Raw genomic sequence first — 21,994 nt, 5'->3', positions numbered from 1 at the left:
GCACCATCCCACCACTATATGGCAGGGGGGTGGGCACGGGAGCAATAGGTCAGAAGGTGAGAGCATTGAGGGAGAACTAGGGAATAGGGACAGTGTGGCTCTGAGGCAGAGCAGACAGGGCGAAGTTGCTGAACACAGTGGGTCACGTGGCCTGAAGTGCATATGTTTTAATGCAAGAAGTATTATGGGTAAGGCAGATGAACTTAGAGCTTGGATTAGTGCTTAGAACTATGATGTTGTTGCCATTACAGAGACCTGGTTGAGGGAAGGGTAGGATTGGCAGTTAAACGTTCCAGGATTTAGATGTTTCAGGCGGGATAGAGGGGGATGTAAAAGGGGTGGCAGAGTTGCGCTACTGGTTAGGGAGAATATCACAGCTGTATTACGGGAGGACACCTCAGAGAGCAGTGAGGCTATATGGGTAGAGATCAGGAATAAGAAGGGCACAGTCACAATGTTGGGGGTTTACTACAGGCCTCCCAACAGCCAGCGGGAGATAGAGGAGCAGATAGGTAGACAGATTTTGGAAAAGAGTAAAGACAACAGGGTTGTGGTGATGGGAGATTTTAGCTTCCCCAATATTGACTGGGACTCACTTAGTGCCAGGGTCTTAGACGGGGCAGAGTTTGTAAGGAGCATCCAGGAGGGCTTCTTAAAACAATATGTAGACAGTCCAACTAGGGAAGGGGCGGTACTGGACCTGGTATTGGGGAATGAGCCCAGCCAGGTGGTAGCAGTTTCAGTAGGGGAGCATTTCGGGAACAGTGACCACAATTCAGTAAGTTTTAAAGTGCTGGTGGACAAGGATAAGAGTGGTCCTAGGATGAATGTGCTAAATTGGGGGAAGGCTAATTATAACAATATTAGGCGGGAACTGAAGAACCTAGATTGGGGGCGGATGTTTGAGGGCAAATCAACATCTGACATGTGGGAGGCTTTCAAGTGTCAGTTGAAAGGAATTCAGGACCGCCTTGTTCCTGTGAGGAAGAAGGATAAATACGGCAATTTTCGGGAACCTTGGATAACGAGGGATATTGTAGGCCTCGTCAAAAAGAAAAAGGAGGCAATTGTCAGGGCTAAAAGGCTGGGAACAGACGAAGCCTGTGTGGAATATAAGGAAAGTAGGAAGGAACTTCAGCAAGGAGTCAGGAGGGCTAGAAGGGGTCACGAAAAGTCATTGGCAAATAGGGTTAAGGAAACTCCCAAGGCTTTTTACACATACATAAACAGCAAGAGGGTAGCCAGGGAAAGGGTTGGCCCACTGAAGGATAGGCAAGGGAATCTATGTGTGGAGCCAGAGGAAATGGGCGAGGTACTAAATGAATACTTTGCATCAGTATTCACCAAAGAGAAGGAATTGGTAGATGTTGAGTCTGGAGAAGGGTGTGTAGATAGCCTGGGTCACATTGAGATCCAAAAAGACGAGGTGTTGAGCGTCTTAAAAAATATTAAGGTAGATAAGTCCCCAGGGCCTGATGGGATCTACCCCAGAATACTGAAGGAGGATGGAGAGGAAATTGCTGAGGCCTTGACAGAAATCTTTGGATCCTCACTGTCTTCAGGTGATGTCCCGGAGGATTGGAGAATAGTCAATGTTGTTCCTCTGTTTAAGAAGGGTAGCAAGGATAATCCAGGGAACTGCAGGCCGGTGAGCCTTCTTCAGTAGTAGGGAAATTACTGGAGAGAATTCTTCGAGACAGGATCTACTCCCATTTGGAAGCAAATGGACGTATTAGTGAGAGGCAGCATGGTTTTGTGAAGGGGAGGTCGTGTCTCACTAACTTGATAGAGTTTTTCGAGGAGGTCACAAAGATGATTGATGCAGGTAGGGCAGTGGATGTTGTCTATATGGACTTCAGTAAGGCCTTTGACAAGGTCCCTCATGGTAGACTGGTACAGAAGGTGAAGTCACACGGGATCAGGGGTGAGCTGGCAAGATGGATACAGAATTGGCTAGGTCATAGAAGTCAGAGAGTAGCAATGGAAGGGTGCTTTTCTGATTGGAGGACTGTGACTAGTGGTGTTCTGCAGGGTTCAGTGCTGGGACCTTTGCTGTTCGTAGTATATATAAATGATTTGGAGGAAAATGTAACTGGTCTGATTAGTAAGTTTGCAGACGACACAAAGGTTGGTGGAATTGCGGATAGCGATGAAGACTGTCGGAGGATACAGCAGGATTTAGATCGTTTGGAGACTTGGGCGGAGAGATGGCAGATGGCGTTTAATCCAGACAAATGTGAGGTAATGCATTTTGGAAGGTCTAATGCAGGTAGGGAATATACAGTGAATGGTAGAACCCTCAAGAGTATTGAAAGTCAGAGAGATCTAGGAGTGCAGGTCCACAGGTCACTGAAAGGGGCAACACAGGTGGAGAAGGTAGTCAAGAAGGCATACGGCATGCTTGCCTTCATTGGCCGGGGCATTGAGTATAAGAATTGGCCAGTCATGTTGCAGCTGTATAGAACCTTAGTTAGGCCACACGTGGAGTATAGTGTTCAGTTCTGGTCGCCACACTACCAGAAGGATGTGGAGGCTTCCAAGAGGGTGCAGAAGAGATTTACCAGGATGTTGCCTGGTATGGAGGGCATTAGCTATGAGGAGCGGTTGAATAAACTCGGTTTGTTCTCACTGGAACGACGGAGGTTGAGGGGCGACCTGATAGAGGTCTACAAAATTATGAGGGGCATAGACAGAGTGGATAGTCAGAGGCTTTTCCCCAGGGTAGAGGGGTCAATTACTAGGGGGCATAGGTTTAAGGTGAGAGGGGCAAGGTTTAGAGTAGATGTACGAGGCAAGTTTTTTACACAGAGGGTAGTGGGTGCCTGGAACTCGCCAGCGGAGGAGGTGGTGGAAGCAGGGACGATAGTGACATTTAAGGGGCATCTTGACAAATACATGAATAGGATGGGAATAGAGGGATACGGTCCCAGGAAGTGTAGAAGATTGCAGTTTAGCCAGGCAGCATGGTCGGCACGGGCTTGGAGGGCCGAAGGGCCTGTTCCTGTGCTGACATTTCTTTGTTCTTTGTACTCCTCATGGTAATTGGCAAAAGAAGCATTTGTGACATGAAGAAAAACATTTACATGCAGTGAGTGGTTAGATCTGGAATGCATTGCCTGGGAGTGTGGGCGAGGCACTTTCAATCTAGGCACTCGGTAGGGAATTGGATTGTTCTCTGAAAAGGAAGAAAGTGCAGGGAGAAGGTAGGGTGTGGAACCAGGTAAATTGCTCCCACTGAGAGCAGGTGCAGACATGATGGGCTGAATGGCCTCCTATGCTGTAACAATCCTGTGATTCTGGAATTGTGACTTAAATGTTCATCGTGAGTACAAGGGCCTGGAGAGCAACTTCTTCCTTCACTGAAACATGCCTGCTAATTTGGGAGGCACTTTCTAAAACCTGTTTTACCTTGTTAAGGATGAACAGTTTGATCACATTGTCGATCGTAGTCAGAAGGGCAATGAGGTAATAGCTTTTGGGATTGTTTACTGGTTTTCCTAATTTTAGGACGGCAGTGTCTTCGTAATGACACCAGACTTCTGGGATTATCGGAGTGTCAAAGATTTTAGAGATGGATTTGGCAAGCCACATTTGGGCTACAGTTCTTGAGAAACTTGAAATAGATGTCATCAGTTCCAGTGACCTTCCTAGCCCTGGTGGCTGTCGGAGCTATGTCTACCTCTTAATAATAATAATCTTTATTAGTGCCACAAGTAGGCTTACATTAAGACTGCAATGACGTTACTGTAAAAATGATGAAGACTACCAAAAAGGTGGTGTTTGGAATGCCTTTTTGCACAGAGGTTAAGCTGCTTTTTCATTCTGCATTTATTTTGGTGCCCTTGAATTGGTTAGGAGGCAGGCTGCAGTGTCACCTGCACTTTGTTGCCTTCTGGTTGTAGGGAAGTGAAATGGCACAAGCCAACATAGCAAGTTTCAGGATTTCCTTTGCAAAATTCACGTTTTCATTGTTTTCTCGTTTAGCTCACTGGGCTAAATCGCTGGCTTTTAAAGCAGACCAAGGCAGGCCAGCAGCACGGTTCAATTCCCGTACCAGCCTCCCCGAACAGGCGCCGGAATGTGGCGACTAGGGGCTTTTCACAGTAACTTCATTGAAGCCTACTTGTGACAATAAGCGATTTTCATTTCATTTCATTCATCTGCTTTAGTTAAAGGAAATCCATGTTGCGGTACCAGGTCTCCTTGTTTAAGAAAGGGCGTCATTGCATTAGAAGCAGTTCAGAGAAAGTTCACTTTTTAAAAAAATGTATTTCATTACAAACGTGTATCAAAAAAGGTGCCAGCACATAAACATCTCTTTTCACCCCCACCCCCCTTTGCTGCTTATACTTTTATCTTTTCCAACCGCATGAAGTTGTACAGGTCACCAAACCAGACCGTCCAGCGTTAACACCGACATCTCCTCCATCCTAAAATGCCTCCTCATCTAGTTCCAAATGTTCACCATGGACTGCACCACTAGGCTCCCTGAATACCTACTCAGCGCCATTGGCAACACTGCCGTCACCATGGCCCTTAGACTGGACCCCTTACAAGATTCTTCCTCTCTTTCCCACCATCGCCGCACCTTTTCCACATTTGCCGCCCAATAATAATGAAACGGGTTCAGCAACGCCAACCCCCCTGCTGCCTCTGTAGCAGGGTCCTCCTAACGCTTGGCATCTTCCCCACCCATACAAAGTCAGAAATAATTGTGGCCGGTCTCTGAAAAAAGGCCTTTTGCATAATGATCGGGAATGTCTGAAAAATAAACAAGAACCTCAGCAGAATATTCATTTTTACCACTTGGACCCTCCCCACCAAAGTCAACTGCAGTGTATCCCACCTCTTAAGATCCCCCCTAGCCTCCTCCACCAGCTCCGTTAAATTCCACTTATGGAAGCCTGTCCATTCCCTCGCCACCTGAATCCCCAAATATCTGAACCTGTCCACTCATTCACTGGGAAAACGTTGCTTTTCCCCTATATTCAGCTTATACCGCGTGAACTCCACAAACCTCCCAAGCAAGCCCATGATCCTTCCCAAACTCTCCAGCAGTCCGAAACATACAATAGGTCGTCGGTATAGAGCGACACACGATGCTCGCTCTGTCCCCTCATAAGGCACAGCCTTAGAATAAAAGGGAGTCACTCTAGAACAGAGACGAGGAGACATTTCTTCAGCCAGAGAGTGGTGGGTCTGTGGAATTCATTGCCACAGAAGGCGGTGGAGGCCGGGACGTTGAGTGTCTTTAAGACAGAAGTTGATAAATTCTTGATTTCCCGAGGAATTAAGGGCTATGGAGAGAGAGTGGGTAAATGGAGTTGAAATCAGCCATGATTGAATGGTGGAGTGGACTCGATGGGCCGAATGGCCTTACTTCCGCTCCTATGTCTTATGGTCTTATAATCTCCCGCCACTCCGCCGACTCCCAAAGAGCCATTGCCAATGGCTCTACGACCAGAGCAAACAATGACGACAGCCGGCATCTCTTCCTTGTACCCCTGCGCAGTTCAAAGCTTTGTGAGCTCATATAATTCGTCATCACACTCGCCCTTGGTGCCACATATAGCAAGCGCACCCATGCCACAAATCTCGGCCCAAACCCAAACCAGAAAGAACCTCGAACAAGTATCAACACTCCACCCAGTCGAATGCCTTCTCTGCGTCCATGGACACCACTACCTCCGGTACCAGGACTCCCGACAGATTCATGACTACGTTCAACAACCTTCTTATATTGCTCGCGAGCTGCCTGCCTTTCCCGAGGCCTGTTTGTTCCTCTGCAACAACCCTTGGGACACAATCCTCCATCCTCCCTGCCAACAACTTAGCCAATACTTTCACATCCGTGTTCAACAGTGATATGGGTCTATATGACCCGCATTCCACTGCGCCCTTCCCCTTTTTCGGGATTAACGTAATCACTGCTTGCGCCATCGTCTCCAGCAGCTCCCCCTTCTCCAATGCCTCATTAAACACCCCCAAAAGATGTGGTGTCAGGTCCATCGCGAACTCCTTATAAAATTCTGCCGATACACATCCGGCCCTGGGGCCTTCCCCGACTACGTACCCCGGGTACTATCCAGCACCTCCCTCAGCCCCAGGGATTCCTCCATCGCCTGCCTCTGGGGAAACTCCAGCTCTTCCAAAAAACGTCCCCCACCTTTTCCCCCCCAGGTCCACCTGGTACAATCCCTGAGAATACTCCCTGAAAGCCTCATTTATCTTCCCTGGCTCTGACACCATATCCCCAGCCCCAGTCTGTATCCTCAGTATTTCGCTATATGTGGCCTGCCTCCGCAGCTGGTTCACTAGAATACAACTCGCCTTCTCCCAATACTCATATTGCACCCGTCTTGCCCTACGTAGCTGTCCTACCGCCCTCTCCTTTGCCAACCTGTCAAATTGCCCCTGCAACGTTTCCTCTTCGGCAATCGCTCCATGGTGGGCACCCTCAAATACTCCCTGTCCACCTCCACTATCTCGCTCATTAGGCGGTCATATTCCTCCCTCCTTTCCCTATCCGCGTGAGTCTTGAACAAGATAATTTCTCCCTGGACCACTAGCTTCAGCGCTTCCCCAAAAATGGCCCGCACCATGTCACGATAGCCTCCACCCACCAGCAACCCCGAATCAATCCTCCATCCCGGCTTCTGCTCTCGTTCCAGTGGGGCGCATGGTCTGAAATAACTATCAATGCATACTGTGCCCCCCCCAACCCAACCAAAATCTCCTGGTTCCCAACAAAATAATCAATCCTCAAATACACCTTATAGATGGGTGAAAAAAAGGAATACTCCCCTCCCCTGGGTTCTGAAAGCACCACGATACCCATCCTTTCCATAAACCCACCCAGCTCCCTTGCCATTTGTACCCTACCCATCGACCTTGGACTCGACCTATCCACCCTCGGCCCTTGGACACAGTTAAAATCTCCTCCCATAATCAACAGGTATGTGGCCAAATCCGGGATCGCTGCCAGCAACCCTGTCATAAAACCAACATCATCCCAATTTGGGGCATCCACCTTTACCAACACCACCAGCGCCCCTTCCAATAACCCACTCACAATCACATATCTCCCACCCAGATCCCTCACTTCCTTCGCACTCACAAATCCCATTTTCTTGCTCATTATAATTGCCACGCCCCTCAATTTCGAATCAAACCCCAAGTGGCAAACTTGCCACACCCACCCCTTCCCTAACCTAACCTGGTCCTTCACACGGAGGTCTGTCTCCTGCAGAAAGATCACCTCCGCTTTCATGCTCCTAAGGTACGCAAACACCCGTGACCTTTTAGCTGGTCCATTAAGTCCCCGGACGTTCCACGTCACCTTCCCCACTTAACTCCAGCCCTGTTAATTCCACCCTGTACCTAGCCCATCTCAGATGGTCCCTGACCATGTCGTCTCTCACCCCCTGCCACGTCGCGTCAACCCCCCGCAGTTTATGCTCCTTGATGAAGTCAAGATCTTCCCTTCACAAATTTGTGGAGTCTCAGCGGCTCCCCAGCTCTAGGTGTTGACTTCTGTCTCTTTTAATAATAATAATCAGTGTGTGAGTGTACCCTGTGTATTGGACAAAGGATCACACAAGCATTCAGTTCAATCACAGTTTATATATTGAACATAAGATTAGTTCTATACTTAAGAAATCACATATTCCTACACATTATACTATATCTATCTGTTTGAATGACCTTGACTTAACTTCCAAATGACCGGCTCGGTGCAGGGTAGATAAGGCTTTATCTGTTTCCTCATCTGTGGCGGCTGGAGGTTGTCTGCTGAGAGGTTGTCTTCCGGTAGACGTCCTTGAACTTGGCTGGTATTGGTAGCTGTGTTGCAGTTGGTGGTCAGGAGCCTGTCCAAAAGAGACAGAAATCATGGCTGCATTGTCTTTTAACTGGCTTGAGTTTTCCCTGCCCCTTTTGTGGGCAGTTTCTGGGTCACTGCCAATCAATTCCTCAGGGCTCCATCCTCAAGTGGCCACATCCAATCAGGGGCTGCCACATCACTTTTGGGGTAGGCACTCAGTGGCCAATCCTGGGAGGGCTCCAAGCAGGAGCTCGGTGCTGTCTAGTCTCGAAGATGATGTGATGGACCTGATGGTCCCATTGTTACTTTAATCGCCTTGAATGGGCCATTTGCAGGTGTGAATTCCTGCATATGTCTGAGTGGTTGTTTGCAAATCCACAAGCTGCAGCATGTCTATGTCCCAACCTGACCACAATTTCCATCATTTTAGATGGCCACATAGGCTTCTGCCTCAGGGAACTGTGCGCTCTGTTCACTTTATGGGCCTTATCTAGCACCCACTCCGCCACCAGCTCCATCAGCATCTTTGAGACGTACCTCGTGGCACTCACACCTTCCACTCCTTCAGACAGGCCCACTATTCTATGCCACCCAGGTTGATAGGGTTGTGAAGAAGGCCTATGGAGTGTTGGCCTTTATTGGTAGAGGGATTGAGTTCCGGAGTCGGGAGGTCATGTTGCAGCTGTACAGAACTCTGGTACGGCCGCATTTGGAGTATTGCGTACAGTTCTGGTCACCGCATTATAGGAAGGACGTGGAGGCTTTGGAGCAGGTGCAGAGGAGATTTACCAGGATGTTGCCTGGTATGGAGGGAAAATCTTATGAGGAAAGGCTGATGGACTTGAGGTTGTTTTCGTTGGAGAGAAGAAGGTTAAGAGGAGACTTAATAGAGGCATACAAAATGATCAGGGGGTTGGATAGGGTGGACAGTGAGAGCCTTCTCCCGCGGATGGAAATGGCTGGCACGAGGGGACATAACTTTAAACTGAGGGGTAATAGATATAGGACAGAGGTCAGAGGTAGGTTCTTTACGCAAAGAGTAGTGAGGCCGTGGAATGCCCTACCTGCTACAGTAGTGAACTCGCCAACATTGAGGGCATTTAAAAGTTTATTGGATAAACATATGGATGATAATGGCATAGTGTAGGTTAGATGGCTTTTGTTTCGGTGCAACATCGTGGGCCGAAGGGCCTGTACTGCGCTGTATTGTTCTATGTTCTATTCGCAGGTTCTGCCTCCTCGAGGCTTCCTAAAAGCCCCACTTCCGCCTCCAGTGCCACCACACGATCGCTGTGGTCCAAGATCACTCCTTCGATCTCTAGGCGCTGCGACCCCTGCACCTCCAAGCACTTCTCCACCTGTTCCATCGAGCTCTTCAGGGGTGCTCCTTCGATGGCTTTCGAGCGATCCTCCCACATCTCCTTCCTCTGCTGGCGGAATTCCTCTTTAATAAAAGCCATCAACTGCTCCATCTGGGGCTTTCCACCTTGTACCAGCCCTTCCCCCTGCGCCATCCTTACACCAGCTGCTGTGCTACATACAGGTTCCTCCAACTCTTTGGCCAGGTCTCTCAACGTCTTCTGCCAGGTTTGGTAGCCAGCAGACATACCACTCCTGAGGGAAACTCCTCCGACCTTCAACTATACCTTTTTGTCGAAATTATAATAGTAATAATATTAATCTTTTATTGTCACAAGTATGAAGTTACTGTGAAAAACCCTAGTCGTCACATTCTGGAGCCTGTTCGGGTAAGCCGGTACGGGAATTGAACATGTAAGATCCTAAGTGGACTTAACAAGGTGGATGCTCCCTTGTGGATAAACTAGAACTAGGGGAACGGGGTCTCTCATTTAAGATGGTGATGAAGAAAAAGATTTCTCTCTGAGGGCCATGAGTCTTTGGAACTCTCTTTCACAAAGAGCAGTGGAGGCTGGGGCATTCAATATTTTTTAAGGCAGCTGTAGATAGATTCTTGACTAACAAGGGAGTCAAAAGACATAGGCAGTAGGGAGGAAAGTGGAGTTGAGGTCACAATCAGACCAGCCATGATCTTATTGAATGGTGGAGCAAGTTCAAGGGGCCGAATGGCCTTCTCCTCCTAATTCGTATGTTTGGTATGCAAGTCTTAAGCGATATTAAACTTAGCCAGCAATCTCTCACTATCCCAGAACTAGAATGGCACAAATTATTTTCGGATACTTCTGGCAGCCCCCACTCCCAGCAGTTGTACCAAACATTTGCACTGCAGTTCGTTTGAGACAGATGTCCTCTGGTGAAGGTGGGCTGCCTTACAAACTTCCCATCTTGGTTTCAGTCCCAAGGTGACTGTTGGTCACTCAGTGCCTATGTGAACAGTGCGGAGTTGGATTTATGAGTGGGTAAAGTTCTGAACTTCTAAAAGACATAGCTATGATAGTTGTTTGTCTTCTCACACAAAACAGACAAACTCAAAGTAATTTTCTGTCATGTTTTTATCTGATTATTTTGTTCTATCAACACAGGTATTGGCCCAACAAATGATGGTGTCCAAGGACCATCGCTCCCTCCACCTGCACCCCCTCTTCCTCCTGGGCCACCACAGCTACCAACGTCAGCACCACCGTTGCCACCAGGTCCTCCACCTGCACCTCCATTGCCAGTGTCAGGACCCCCTCCTCCACCTGGACCGCCACCTCCACTTCCAGGGCAGGCATTACCTCCTGTTCCACCTCCCCCTCCTGCCCCACCTCTTCCCTCCTCAGGTTTTTCATCATCGATGGCTGAAGATGATCGTCCCCTGACAGGATTGGCAGCTGCTTTAGCTGGAGCTAAACTCAGAAAAGTGGGACGGGTAAGTGCATCGGGTTAATTCTTAAAACCATTCAGTAGAACTTGGAGCAATACAAAAGCAAAATACTGCAATGTTGGAAATCTGAAATAAAAACAGAATTTTTAAAAAATTATTTTTTACGGGATGTGCTGGTTGGGCCAGCATTTATTGTCCATCCCTAACTGCCCTCCATTTCGGAGGGCATTTGAGAGTCAAACACATTGCTGTGGATCTGGAGTCACAAGTAGGCCATATCAGTGAATAAGAAAAGTGATAGGTGGAGAAACCAAAGGCAAAATTTAAACAGGGCGAAAGAGAAAAATATTGGGAGCAAGACAAACATTGTGAAAAAGACAAACTTCTAGGCTCTGTGCCTTAATGCACGGAACATTTCCAATAAAGTGGATGAACTAATGGGTATGATAAAATTGGGATTACGGAGACATGGCTGCAGGGCGACCAGGGATGGGAACTGAATATCCCATTCAGTATTTAGGAAGGACAGGCATAAAAGAAAAGGTGGTGGTGTGGCACTGCTGGTTAAAGAGAAAATTAACACAATAGTGAGGGAGGATATTCGCTCTGACAATGCGGAATCTGTATGGGTAGAGCTGAGAAATACCAAGCGGCAAAAAACATTAGTGGGTGTCATTTATAGACCCTCAAACTGCAGTGATGATGTTGGGAATGGCATTAAACACAAAATTAGAGATGCATGTAACAAGGGTATATCCGTGATCATGGGTGATTTGAATCTTCACATAGATTGGGAAAATCAAATTAGCCACAATGCCGTAGAGGAGGAATTCCTGGGGTGTGTACGGGTTGGTTTTCTTGACCAATATGTGGAGGAACCAGCTAGAGAGCAGGTCATCGTAGACTGGGTACTGTGTAATGAGAAGAGAATCATTGCCAATCCGGCTGTGCAAGACCCTCTTGGGGATGAGTGACCATAACATGATAGAATTTTTTCTCAAGATGGAGGAGTGAAATAGTTGATTCAGAGACTAGGGTGCTGAATCTTAATAAAAGAAACTATGAAGATATGAGGCGTTAGTTGGCCTTGATAGATTGGGACGAGTTACTTAAAGGGATGATAGTTGATAGGCAATGGCAAACATTCAAGGAATGCATGGGGGAACTACATCAACTGTTCCTGTGTGGCACAAAAGCAAAATGGGAAAGGTGGCCAATCCATGGTTTACAAAAGAAATTAGAAATAGTATCCGATCCAAGGAAGAAGCATACAGATTGGCCAAGAAAAATATTAGGTCTGAGGATTGGGAGGAGTTTAGAATTCAGCAAAGAAGGACAAAGGGATTGATTATGAAGGGGAAAGTACACTATAAAAGTAAGCTTGCAGGGAACATAAAGTCTGACACTAAGAGTTTCTGTAGATATGTGAAGAGAAAGATATTGGTAAAGACAAACCTAGGCCTCCTACAGGCAGAAACGGGAATGCATAATAAGGGACAAAGAAATGGCTGAGCAATTGAATACATACTTTAGTTTTATCTTCACAAAAGAGTACACAAATCAGATACCAGAAATGTTGGAGAATGAAAGGTTTAGTACGAAGTCTTACAACGCCAGGTTAAAGTCCAACAGGTTTGTTTCGATGTCACTAGCTTTCGGAGCGCTGCTCCTTCCTCAGGTGAATGAAGAGGTATGTTCCTGAAACATATATATAGACAAATTCAAAGATGCCAGACAATGCTTGGAATGCGACCATTAGCAGGTGATTAAATCTTTACAGATCCAGAGATGGGGTAACCCCAGGTTAAAGTGGTGTGAATTGTGTCAAGCCAGGACAGTTGGTAGGATTTCGCAGGCCAGATGGTGGGGGATGAATGTAATGCGACATGAATCCCAGGTCCCAGCTCCAGCTTCCACCCTAAACACATTAAAGAAGCCATCCCCTATGGACAAGCTCTCCGTATACACAGGATCTGCTCAGACGAGGAGGAGCGTAACAGACATCTACAGACGTTGAAAGATGCCCTCGTACGAACGGGATATGGCACTCGACTCATCGATCGACAGTTCCAACGCGCCACAGCAAAAAACCGTACCGACCTCCTCAGAAGACAAACATGGGACACAACCGACAGAATACCCTTCGTCGTCCAGTACTTCCCCGGAGCGGAGAAACTATGTCATCTTCTTCACAGCCTTCAACACGTCATTGATGAAGATGAACATCTTGCCAAGGTCATCCCCACACCCCCACTACTTGCCTTCAAACAACCGCGCAACCTCAAACAAACCATTGTTTGCAGCAAACCACCCAGTCTTCAGAACAGTGACCACGACACCACACAACCCTGCCATGGCAATCTCTGCAAGACGTGCCAGATCATCGACATGGATACCACCATTACACGTGAGAACACCACCCACCAGGTACGCGGTACATACTCGTGCGACTCGGCCAACGTTGTCTACCTCATACGCTGCAGGAAAGGATGTCCCAAAGCGTGGTACATTGGCGAGACCATGCAGACGCTGCGACAACGAATGAACGGACAACGCGCGACAATCACCAGGCAGGAATGTTCCCTTCCAGTCGGGGAACACTTCAGCAGTCAAGGGCATTCAGCCTCTGATCTCCGGGTAAGCGTTCTCCAAGGTGGCCTTCAGGACGCGCGACAACGCAGAATCGCCGAGCAGAAACTTATAGCCAAGTTCCGCACACATGAGTGCGGCCTCAACCGGGACCTGGGATTCATGTCGCATTACATTCATCCCCCACCATCTGGCCTGCGAAATCCTACCAACTGTCCTGGCTTGACACAATTCACACCTCTTTAACCTGGGGTTACCCCATCTCTGGACCTGTAAAGATTTAATCACCTGCTAATGGTCGCATTCCAAGCATTGTCTGGCATCTTTGAATTTGTCTATATATATGTTTCTGGAACATACCTCTTCATTCACCTGAGGAAGGAGCAGTGCTCCGAAAGCTAGTGACATCGAAACAAACCTGTTGGACTTTAACCTGGTGTTGTAAGACTTCGTACTGTGCTCACCCCAGTCCAACGCCGGCATCTCCACAGAAAGGTTTAGTGAGAGGGAAGAACTGAGAGAAATCAACATTAGTAGAGAAATGGTGCTGGGAGAATTGATGGGATTGAAGACGGATAAATCCCCAGGGCCTGAGAATCTGAATCCCAGAGTGCTGAAGGAGTTGGCTCTGGAAACAGTGGATGCATTGGTGGTCATCTTCTAGGATTCTATAGACTCTGGAACAATCCGTGAAGATTGGAGGGTAGCTCACGTCACTCCGATATTCAAAAAGGGAAGTAGACAGGAAGCAGGGAATTATAGACCAGAAAGCCGAACATCGGTAGTGGGGAAAATGCTTGAATCCATTATCAAGGACTTTATAGCGGAACATTTAGAAAGCAGTGGCAGGATCAGTCAGAGTCAGCATGGTTTTATGAAGGGAAAATCATGCTCGACAAATCTGTTGGAATTCTTTGCAGATGTAATCGGTACAGTCGACAAGGGGGAGCCAGTCGATGTGGTATATTTGAACTTTCGGAAGGCGTTTGACAAAGTCCCGCATAAGAGATTATTTTGCAAAATTAAAGCGCATGGGATTGGGGGAAGTGTATTGAGGTGGATAGAAAACTGGTTGGCAGAGAGGAAACAAAAAGTAGGAATTAATAGGTCCTTTTCAAATGGGCAGGCAGTAACTAGTGAGGTCCCACAGGGATCGGTGCTGGGACCCCAGCTATTCACAATATATATTAATGATGTAGTTGAGGGAACAAAATGTAACATCTCAAAGTTTGCAGATGATACCAAGAAGGGTGGGAGGGTGAACTGTGATGAGAATGCAGAGATCCTGCAGCATGATTTGGACAGGTTGGGTGAGTGGGCAAATCAATGGCAGATGCAGTATAATTTGGATAAGTGTGAGGTTATTCATTTTGGAAGCAAAAACAGAAAGGCAGATTACTACCTGAATGGTTGTAAATTGGGAGAGGGGAGTGTGCAGCGGGACCTGGGTGTCCTTGTGCACCATTCGCTGAAGGTAAGCATGCAGGTGCAGCAGGCGGTAAAGAAGGCTAATTGTATGTAGGCCTTCATTGCGAGAGGTTTCGAGTATAGAAGCAGGGATGTGTTGCTGCAATTATACAGGGCCTTGGTGAGGCCACACCTGGAGCATTGTGTGCAGTTTTGGTCTCCTTCTCTGAGGAAGGATGTTCTTGCTCTCGAGGGAGTGCAGCGAAGGTTTACCAGACTGATTCCAGGGATGGCAGGACTGTCATCTGAAGAGAGATTGACTATGTTTAGGGCAGCACGGTAGCATTGTGGATAGCACAATTGCTTCACAGCTCCAGGATCCCAGGTTCGATTCCGGCTTGGGTCACTGTCTGTGCGGAGTCTGCACATCCTCCCCGTGTCTGCGTGGGTTTCCTCCGGGTGCTCCGGTTTCCTCCCACAGTCCAAAGATGTGCAGGTTAGGTGGATTGGCCATGATAAATTGCCCTTAGTGTCCAAAATTGCCCTTAGTGTTGGGTGGGGTTACTGGGTTATGGGATAGGGTGTAAGTGTTGTCCTTGGGTAGGGTGCTCTTTCCAAGAGCCGGTGCAGACTCGATGGGCCGAATGGCCTCCTTCTGCACTGTAAATTCTATGATAAATTCTATGTTAGGATTGTTCTCTGGAGTTCAGATGAATGAGGGGGGATCTCATAGAGACTTATAAAATCCTAACAGGACTAGACAGGGTAGATGTAGGGAAGATGTTACCAATTGTGGGTGTGTCCAGAACCAGGGAGAACAGTCTGAGGATTCAGGGTAAACCATTTCGGACAGAAATGAGGAGACAATGGTGAGCCTGTGGAATTCATTACCACAGGAAGTAGTTGATGCTAAAACTTTGAATGTATTCAAGAGGCGGCTGGATAAAGCACTTGGGGAGAATGGGATCAAAGGTTATGGGGAGAAAGCAGGATTAGGCTATTGAGTTGGATGATCAGCCACGATCGTGATGAATGGCGGAGCAGGCTCGAAGGGCCAAAAGGCCTCCTCCTGCTCCTATCTTCTATGTTGTATCTATGTATCAAGGCAAGGATGGCAAATTTCCTTCCCTAAAGTGCATTCGTGAACCAGATGGTTTTTTAACGATAATTGACAATCGTTTCATGCTAATTAGACTTCCAGATTTTTGTTGAATTCAAATTACACCAGATGCCTTGGCGGGATTTGAACCCAGGTCCCAGATCTTGGTCTGGGTGGCACAGTTGTTGGCACTGTTACCTCACAGCACCAAGGACCCAGCTTTGATTCCAGCCTTGAGTGACTGTATGGAGTTTTCACATTCTCCCCGTGTCTGTGTGGGTTTCTTCCTGTTTCCTTCACAGTCCAAACATGTGCAGGTTAGGTAGATTGGCCATGATCAATGCGCAGGGTTAGATTGATAGGGCTGTGGAGTGGTCATAGGTAGAGTGCTCTTTTGGAGGGTGGGTGCAGACTCGATGGGCCAAATGGCCTCCTGCCCTGAAGGGAATTATATGCATTACTAGTCACCAATAAATTCTGTTGGAGAGGAAACCCGAGACACTACACGTGTAGTGTCTCCCACCCGCCCTCCTCCTCTAACCTAATAATAAAACCCATTGGTGTGAGGTAAGTACCATATTTTATTATTGTTATTAATATATTTTTTTAATATAAAAAATTTAATTTAGTTGTTAGCCAGATCTTGGTAGAAAGTTAGAGGGATGGCAGGGAAGGGAGTGCAATGTTCCTCCTGCAGGATGTTTGAGGTGAGGGATGCCGTTAGTGTCCCTGCTGATTTTACCTGCAGGAAGTGCTGCCATCTCCAGCTCCTCCAAGACCGAGTTAGGGAGCTGGAGCTGGAGTTGGAAGAACTTCGGATCATTCGGGAGGCAGAGGGGGTCATAGATAGCAGCTTCAGGGAATTAGTTACACCAAAGATTGGAGATAGATGGGTAACTGTAAGAGGGACTGGGAAAAAACAGTCAGTGCAGGGATCCCCTGCAGTCGTTCCCCTGAGAAACAAGGGGGGGGAGACTTACCAGGGGTAAGCCATGGGGTACGGGCCTCTGGCACGGAGTCTGTCCCTGTTGCTCAGAAGGGAAGGGGGGAGAGGAGCAGAGCATTAGTAATTGGGGACTCGATAGTCAGGGGCACAGATAGGAGATTTTGTGGGAGCGTGAGAGACTCACATTTGGTATGTTGCCTCCCAGGTGCAAGGGTACGTGATGTCTCGGATCGTGTTTTCCGGGTCCTTAAGGGGGAGGTGGAGCAGCCCCAAGTCGTGGTCCACATTGGCACTAACGACATAGGTAGGAAAGGGGATAAGGATGTCAGGCAGGCTTTCAGGGAGCTAGGATGGAAGCTCAGAACTAGAACAAACAGAGTTGTTATCTCTGGGTTGTTGCCCGTGCCACGTGATAGTGAGATGAGGAATAGGGAGAGAGAGCAATTAAACACGTGGCTACAGGGATGGTGCAGGCGGGAGGGATTCAGATTTCTGGATAACTGGGGCTCTTTCTGGGGAAGGTGGGACCTCTACAGACAGGATGGTCTACATCTGAACCTGCGGGGCACAAATATCCTGGGGGGAGATTTGTTAGTGCTCTTTGGGGGGGTTTAAACTAATGCAGCAGGGGCATGGGAACCTGGATTGTAGTTTTAGGGTAAGGGAGAATGAGAGTATAGAGGTCAGGAGCTCAGATTTGACGTCGCAGGAGGGGATCAGTGTTCAGGTAGGTGGTTTGAAGTGTGTCTACTTCAATGCCAGGAGTATACGAAATAAGGTAGGGGAACTGGCAGCATGGGTTGGTACCTGCGACTTCGATGTTGTGGCCATTTCAGAGACATGGATAGAGCAGGGACAGGAATGGATGTTGCAGGTTCCGGGGTTTAGTTGTTTTAGTAAGCTCAGAGAAGGAGGCAAAAGAGGGGGAGGTGTGGCGCTGCTAGTCAAGAGCAGTATTACGGTGGCGGAGAGGATGCTAGATGGGGACTCATCTTCCGAGGTAGTATGGGCTGAGGTTAGAAACATGAAAGGAGAGGTCACACTGTTGGGAGTCTTCTATAGGCCTCCAAATAGTTCTAGGGATGTAGAGGAAAGGATGGCGAGGATGATCCTGGATAAGAGCGAAAGTAACAGGGTAGTTATTATGGGAGACTTTAACTTTCCAAATATTGACTGGAAAAGATATAGTTCGAGTACATTAGATGGGTCGTTTTTTGTACAGTGTGTGCAGGAGGGTTTCCTGACACAGTTTGTTGACAGGCCAACAAGAGGCGAGGCCACATTGGATTTGGTTTTGGGTAATGAACCAGGCCAGGTGTTGGATTTGGAGGTAGGTGAGCACTTTGGGGACAGTGACCACAATTCGGTGACGTTTACGTTAAGGATGGAAAGGGATAAGTATACACCGCAGGGCAAGAGTTATAGCTGGGGGAAGGGAAATTATGATGCCATTAGACGTGACTTGGGGGGGGATAAGGTGGAGAAGTAGGCTGCAAGTGTTGGACACACTGGATAAGTGGAGCTTGTTCAAGGATCAGCTACTGCGTGTTCTTGATAAGTATGTACCGGTCAGGCAGGGAGGAAGGTGCCGAGCGAGGGAACCGTGGTTTACCAAAGAAGTGGAATCTCTTGTTAAGAGGAAGAAGGAGGCCTATGTGAAGATGAGGTGTGAAGTTTCAGTTGGGGCGATGGATAGTTACAAGGTAGCGAGGAAGGATCTAAAGAGAGAGCTAAGACGAGCAAGGAGGGGACATGAGAATTATTTGGCAGGAAGGATCAAGGAAAACCCAAAAGCTTTCTATAGGTATGTCAGGAATAAGCGAATGACTAGGGAAAGAGTAGGACCAGTCAAGGACAGGGATGGGAAGTTGTGTGTAGAGTCTGAAGAGATAGGCGAGATACTAAATGAATATTTTTCGTCAGTATTCACTCAGGAAAAAGATAATGTTGTGGAGGAGAATGCTGAGCTCCAGGTAAATAGATTAGATGGCATTGAGGTACGTAGGGAAGAGGTGTTGGCAATTCTGGACAGGCTGAAAATAGATAAGTCCCCAGGACCTGATGGGATTTATCCTAGGATTCTCTGGGAGGCCAGGGAAGAGATTGCTGGACCATTGGCTTTGATTTTTATGTCATCATTGGCTACAGGAATAGTGCCAGAGGACTGGTGGATTGCAAATGTGGTCCCTTTGTTCAAAAAGGGGAGCAGAGACAACCCCGGCAACTATAGACCGGTGAGCCTCACGTCTGTAGTGGGTAAAGTCTTGGAGGGGATTATAAGAGACAAGATTTATAATCATCTAGATAGGAATAATATGATCAGGGATAGTCAGCATGGCTTTGTGAAGGGTAGGTCATGCCTCACAAACCTTATCGAGTTCTTTGAGAAGGTAACTGAACAGGTAGACGAGGGTAGAGCAGTTGATGTGGTGTATATGGATTTCAGCAAAGCGTTTGATAAGGTTCCCCACGGTAGGCTATTGCAGAAAATACGGAGGCTGGATTGAGGGTGATTTAGAGATGTGGATCAGAAATTGGCTAGCTGAAAGAAGACAGAGGGTGGTGGTTGATGGGAAATGTTCAGAATGGAGTTCAGTCACAAGTGGAGTACCACAAGGATCTGTTCTGGGGCCGTTGCTGTTTGTCATTTTTATCAATGACCTAGAGGAAGGCGCAGAAGGGTGGGTGAGTAAATTTGCAGACGATACTAAAGTCGGTGGTGTTGTCGATAGTGTGGAAGGAAGTAGCAGGTTACAGAGGGATATAGATAAGGTGCAGAGCTGGGCTGAGAGGTGGCAAATGGAGTTTAATGTAGAGAAGTGTGAGGTGATTCACTTTGGAAGGAATAACAGGAATGCGGAATATTTGGCTAATGGTAAAGTTCTTGAAAGTGTGGATGAGCAGAGGGATCTAGGTGTCCATGTACATAGATCCCTGAAAGTTGCCACCCAGGTTGATAGGGTTGTGAAGAAGGCCTATGGAGTGTTGGCCTTTATTGGTAGAGGAATTGAGTTCCGGAGTCAGGCGGTCATGTTGCAGCTGTACAGAACTCTGGTACGGCCGCATTTGGAGTATTGCGTACAGTTCTGGTCACCGCATTATAGGAAGGACGTGGAGGCTTTGGAGCGGGTGCAGAGGAGATTTACCAGGATGTTGCCTGGTATGGAGGGAAAATCTTATGAGGAAAGGCTGATGGACTTGAGGTTGTTTTCGTTGGAGAGAAGAAGGTTAAGAGGAGACTTAATAGAGGCATACAAAATGATCAGGGGGTTGGATAGGGTGGACAGTGAGAGCCTTCTCCCGCGGATGGAAATGGCTGGCACGAGGGGACATAACTTTAAACTGAGGGGTAATAGATATAGGACAGAGGTCAGAGGTAGGTTCTTTACGCAAAGAGTGGTGAGGCCGTGGAATGCCCTACCTGCTACAGTAGTGCACTCGCCAACATTGAGGGCATTTAAAAGTTTATTGGATAAACATATGGATGATAATGGTATAGTGTAGGTTAGATGGCTTTTGTTTCGGTGCAACATCGTGGGCCGAAGGGCCTGTACTGCGCTGCATTGTTCTATGTTCTATGTTCTAGTCCAGTGACAATACCACTGCGCCACAGCCTCCCTCAAATGCTGGAAATACTCAGCAGGTCAGACAGTATTTGTGGAGAGAAACAGATTCAAAAATAAATAAATTTAGAGTATCCAGTTATTTATTTTCCAATTATGGGTCAATTTAGTGTGACTAATCCACCTACTCGGCACATATTTTAGTTTGTGGGAAATGGGACCCAAGCAGACACGGGGAGAATGTAGAAACTCCACATGGACAGTGACCTGGGGCCGGCATCAAACCTGGGACCTCGGCGCCATGAGGCAGCAGTGCTAACCCCTGTGCCACCGTGCCGCCCAAGAGAAACGGAGTTAACATTGCAGGCTGTGATGACCATTCATCAGAAATAGTTGAAAGCCATCTTTTCTGATGATGCTCATCAAATGAAGAAGTGTTTTCAAGAAAATGTAATGGTCAACGTTAAATTGTGAACATCACTTCAAGCCTTGGTTTAGTTTTCAGCACTCTCACCCCAGAGTCTTGGATTCAGCTCCCTTAACTAGATTGGAGCAAATAGTCCAGCCTGACACTGCAATAGTCTACTTGGAATGTGTTGTCTGTGTCCAAACGGGAAGATAGGAAATTAAGGCCCAATCTAAACCCTTTGGGAGCAATTCTCGCCAAATATTTTGAAGTTCATTTGTGGCGGGTGTTTCAGGGAGTTTCCCGCCGGCTCTGTCGGCGAAATTCCCACCGATATTCAATTACACTTCAGCCCTGGGCAATTTCTCACCGGTTTAGCCCACACTTAGGGTGCGATTCTACGGCCTTGTTTCGCTGAAGCGATAGTGGAGTGCCAGGCCGACCTTTTTTTTAAAAATACATTTCGAGTACCCAATTATTTTTTTCCAATTATGGGGCAATTTAATGTGGCCAATCCACCTAACTTGCACATCTTTGGGTTGTGGAGGTGAAACCCACGCAGACATGGGGAAAAAATGCAAACTCCACACGACAGTGACACGGGGCCAGGACCGAATCCCGGTCCTCAGCGTCGCAGGCAGCAGTGCGAACCACTGCGCCACCATGCCGCCCCTGCCAGCCGACCATGATGGGGGTTCTGCAGGACATGTCCCACTCTCAGATGGGAATGGCCGAGGTGCTTGTCCCAGTCGCAGGTGGGCATGGCTGAGGCACTGCAGAGCATGGCCCGGTCACTGCGGAGCATCGCTGAGGGCGTCGTACTCGTACCAAAGAAGAACAAGGTAGCCTGCCTCAACGACTACCGACCAGTGGCACTGACGTCTGTTATCATGAAATGCTTCGAGCGGCTAGTCATGAGACGGATCACTGCCAGCCTCCCAGACGGTCTCGATCCACTGCAGTTTGCCTGTCACCGCAACCGGTCCACAGCAGGTGCTATCTCCCTGGCTCTACAATCAACACTCGAACACCTCGACAACAAGGTCACCTATGTAAGACTGCTGTTCATCGACTACAGCTCCACCTTCAACACCATTATCCCGACAAGACTAATAACCAAACTCTGCAATCTTGGACTTGACCCCTCCCTGTGCAGCTGGATCCTCGACTTCCTCACCAACAGACCGCAATCTGCCAGGATAGGCAACAGCATCTCCTCCACAATAGTCCTCAACACCGGAGCCCCGCAACGATGTGTGCTCAGTCCTCTACTGTACTTCCTATACACACATGACTGTGTGGCAAGATTTAACTCCAACTCAATCTATAAGTTTGCGGATGATACGACTGTAGTGGGCCGTATCCGGCGAATCAGAC

At 47.8% G+C, this 21,994-nt stretch overlaps 1 protein-coding gene across 8 annotated transcripts in view; it reads left to right on the top strand.

The window, feature by feature from the left end:
* The window catches only part of enah (ENAH actin regulator), a 556,073-nt gene that overhangs the window by 408,464 nt on the left and 125,615 nt on the right, over positions 1–21,994 (top strand). For all 8 annotated transcript variants that reach the window (XM_072500301.1, XM_072500300.1, XM_072500299.1 and 5 more), the window contains one exon: positions 10,324–10,652. In XM_072500301.1, the coding sequence (XP_072356402.1) occupies positions 10,324–10,652 (329 nt within the window). The remainder of the gene's footprint in view (positions 1–10,323; positions 10,653–21,994) is intronic.

This window comes from Scyliorhinus torazame, chromosome 4 (genome assembly GCF_047496885.1).
Source record: "Scyliorhinus torazame isolate Kashiwa2021f chromosome 4, sScyTor2.1, whole genome shotgun sequence".
NCBI lineage: Eukaryota > Metazoa > Chordata > Chondrichthyes > Carcharhiniformes > Scyliorhinidae > Scyliorhinus > Scyliorhinus torazame.
Note: the sequence above shows the minus strand (reverse complement) of the source record. Positions and strands in the feature narration are given on the sequence as shown.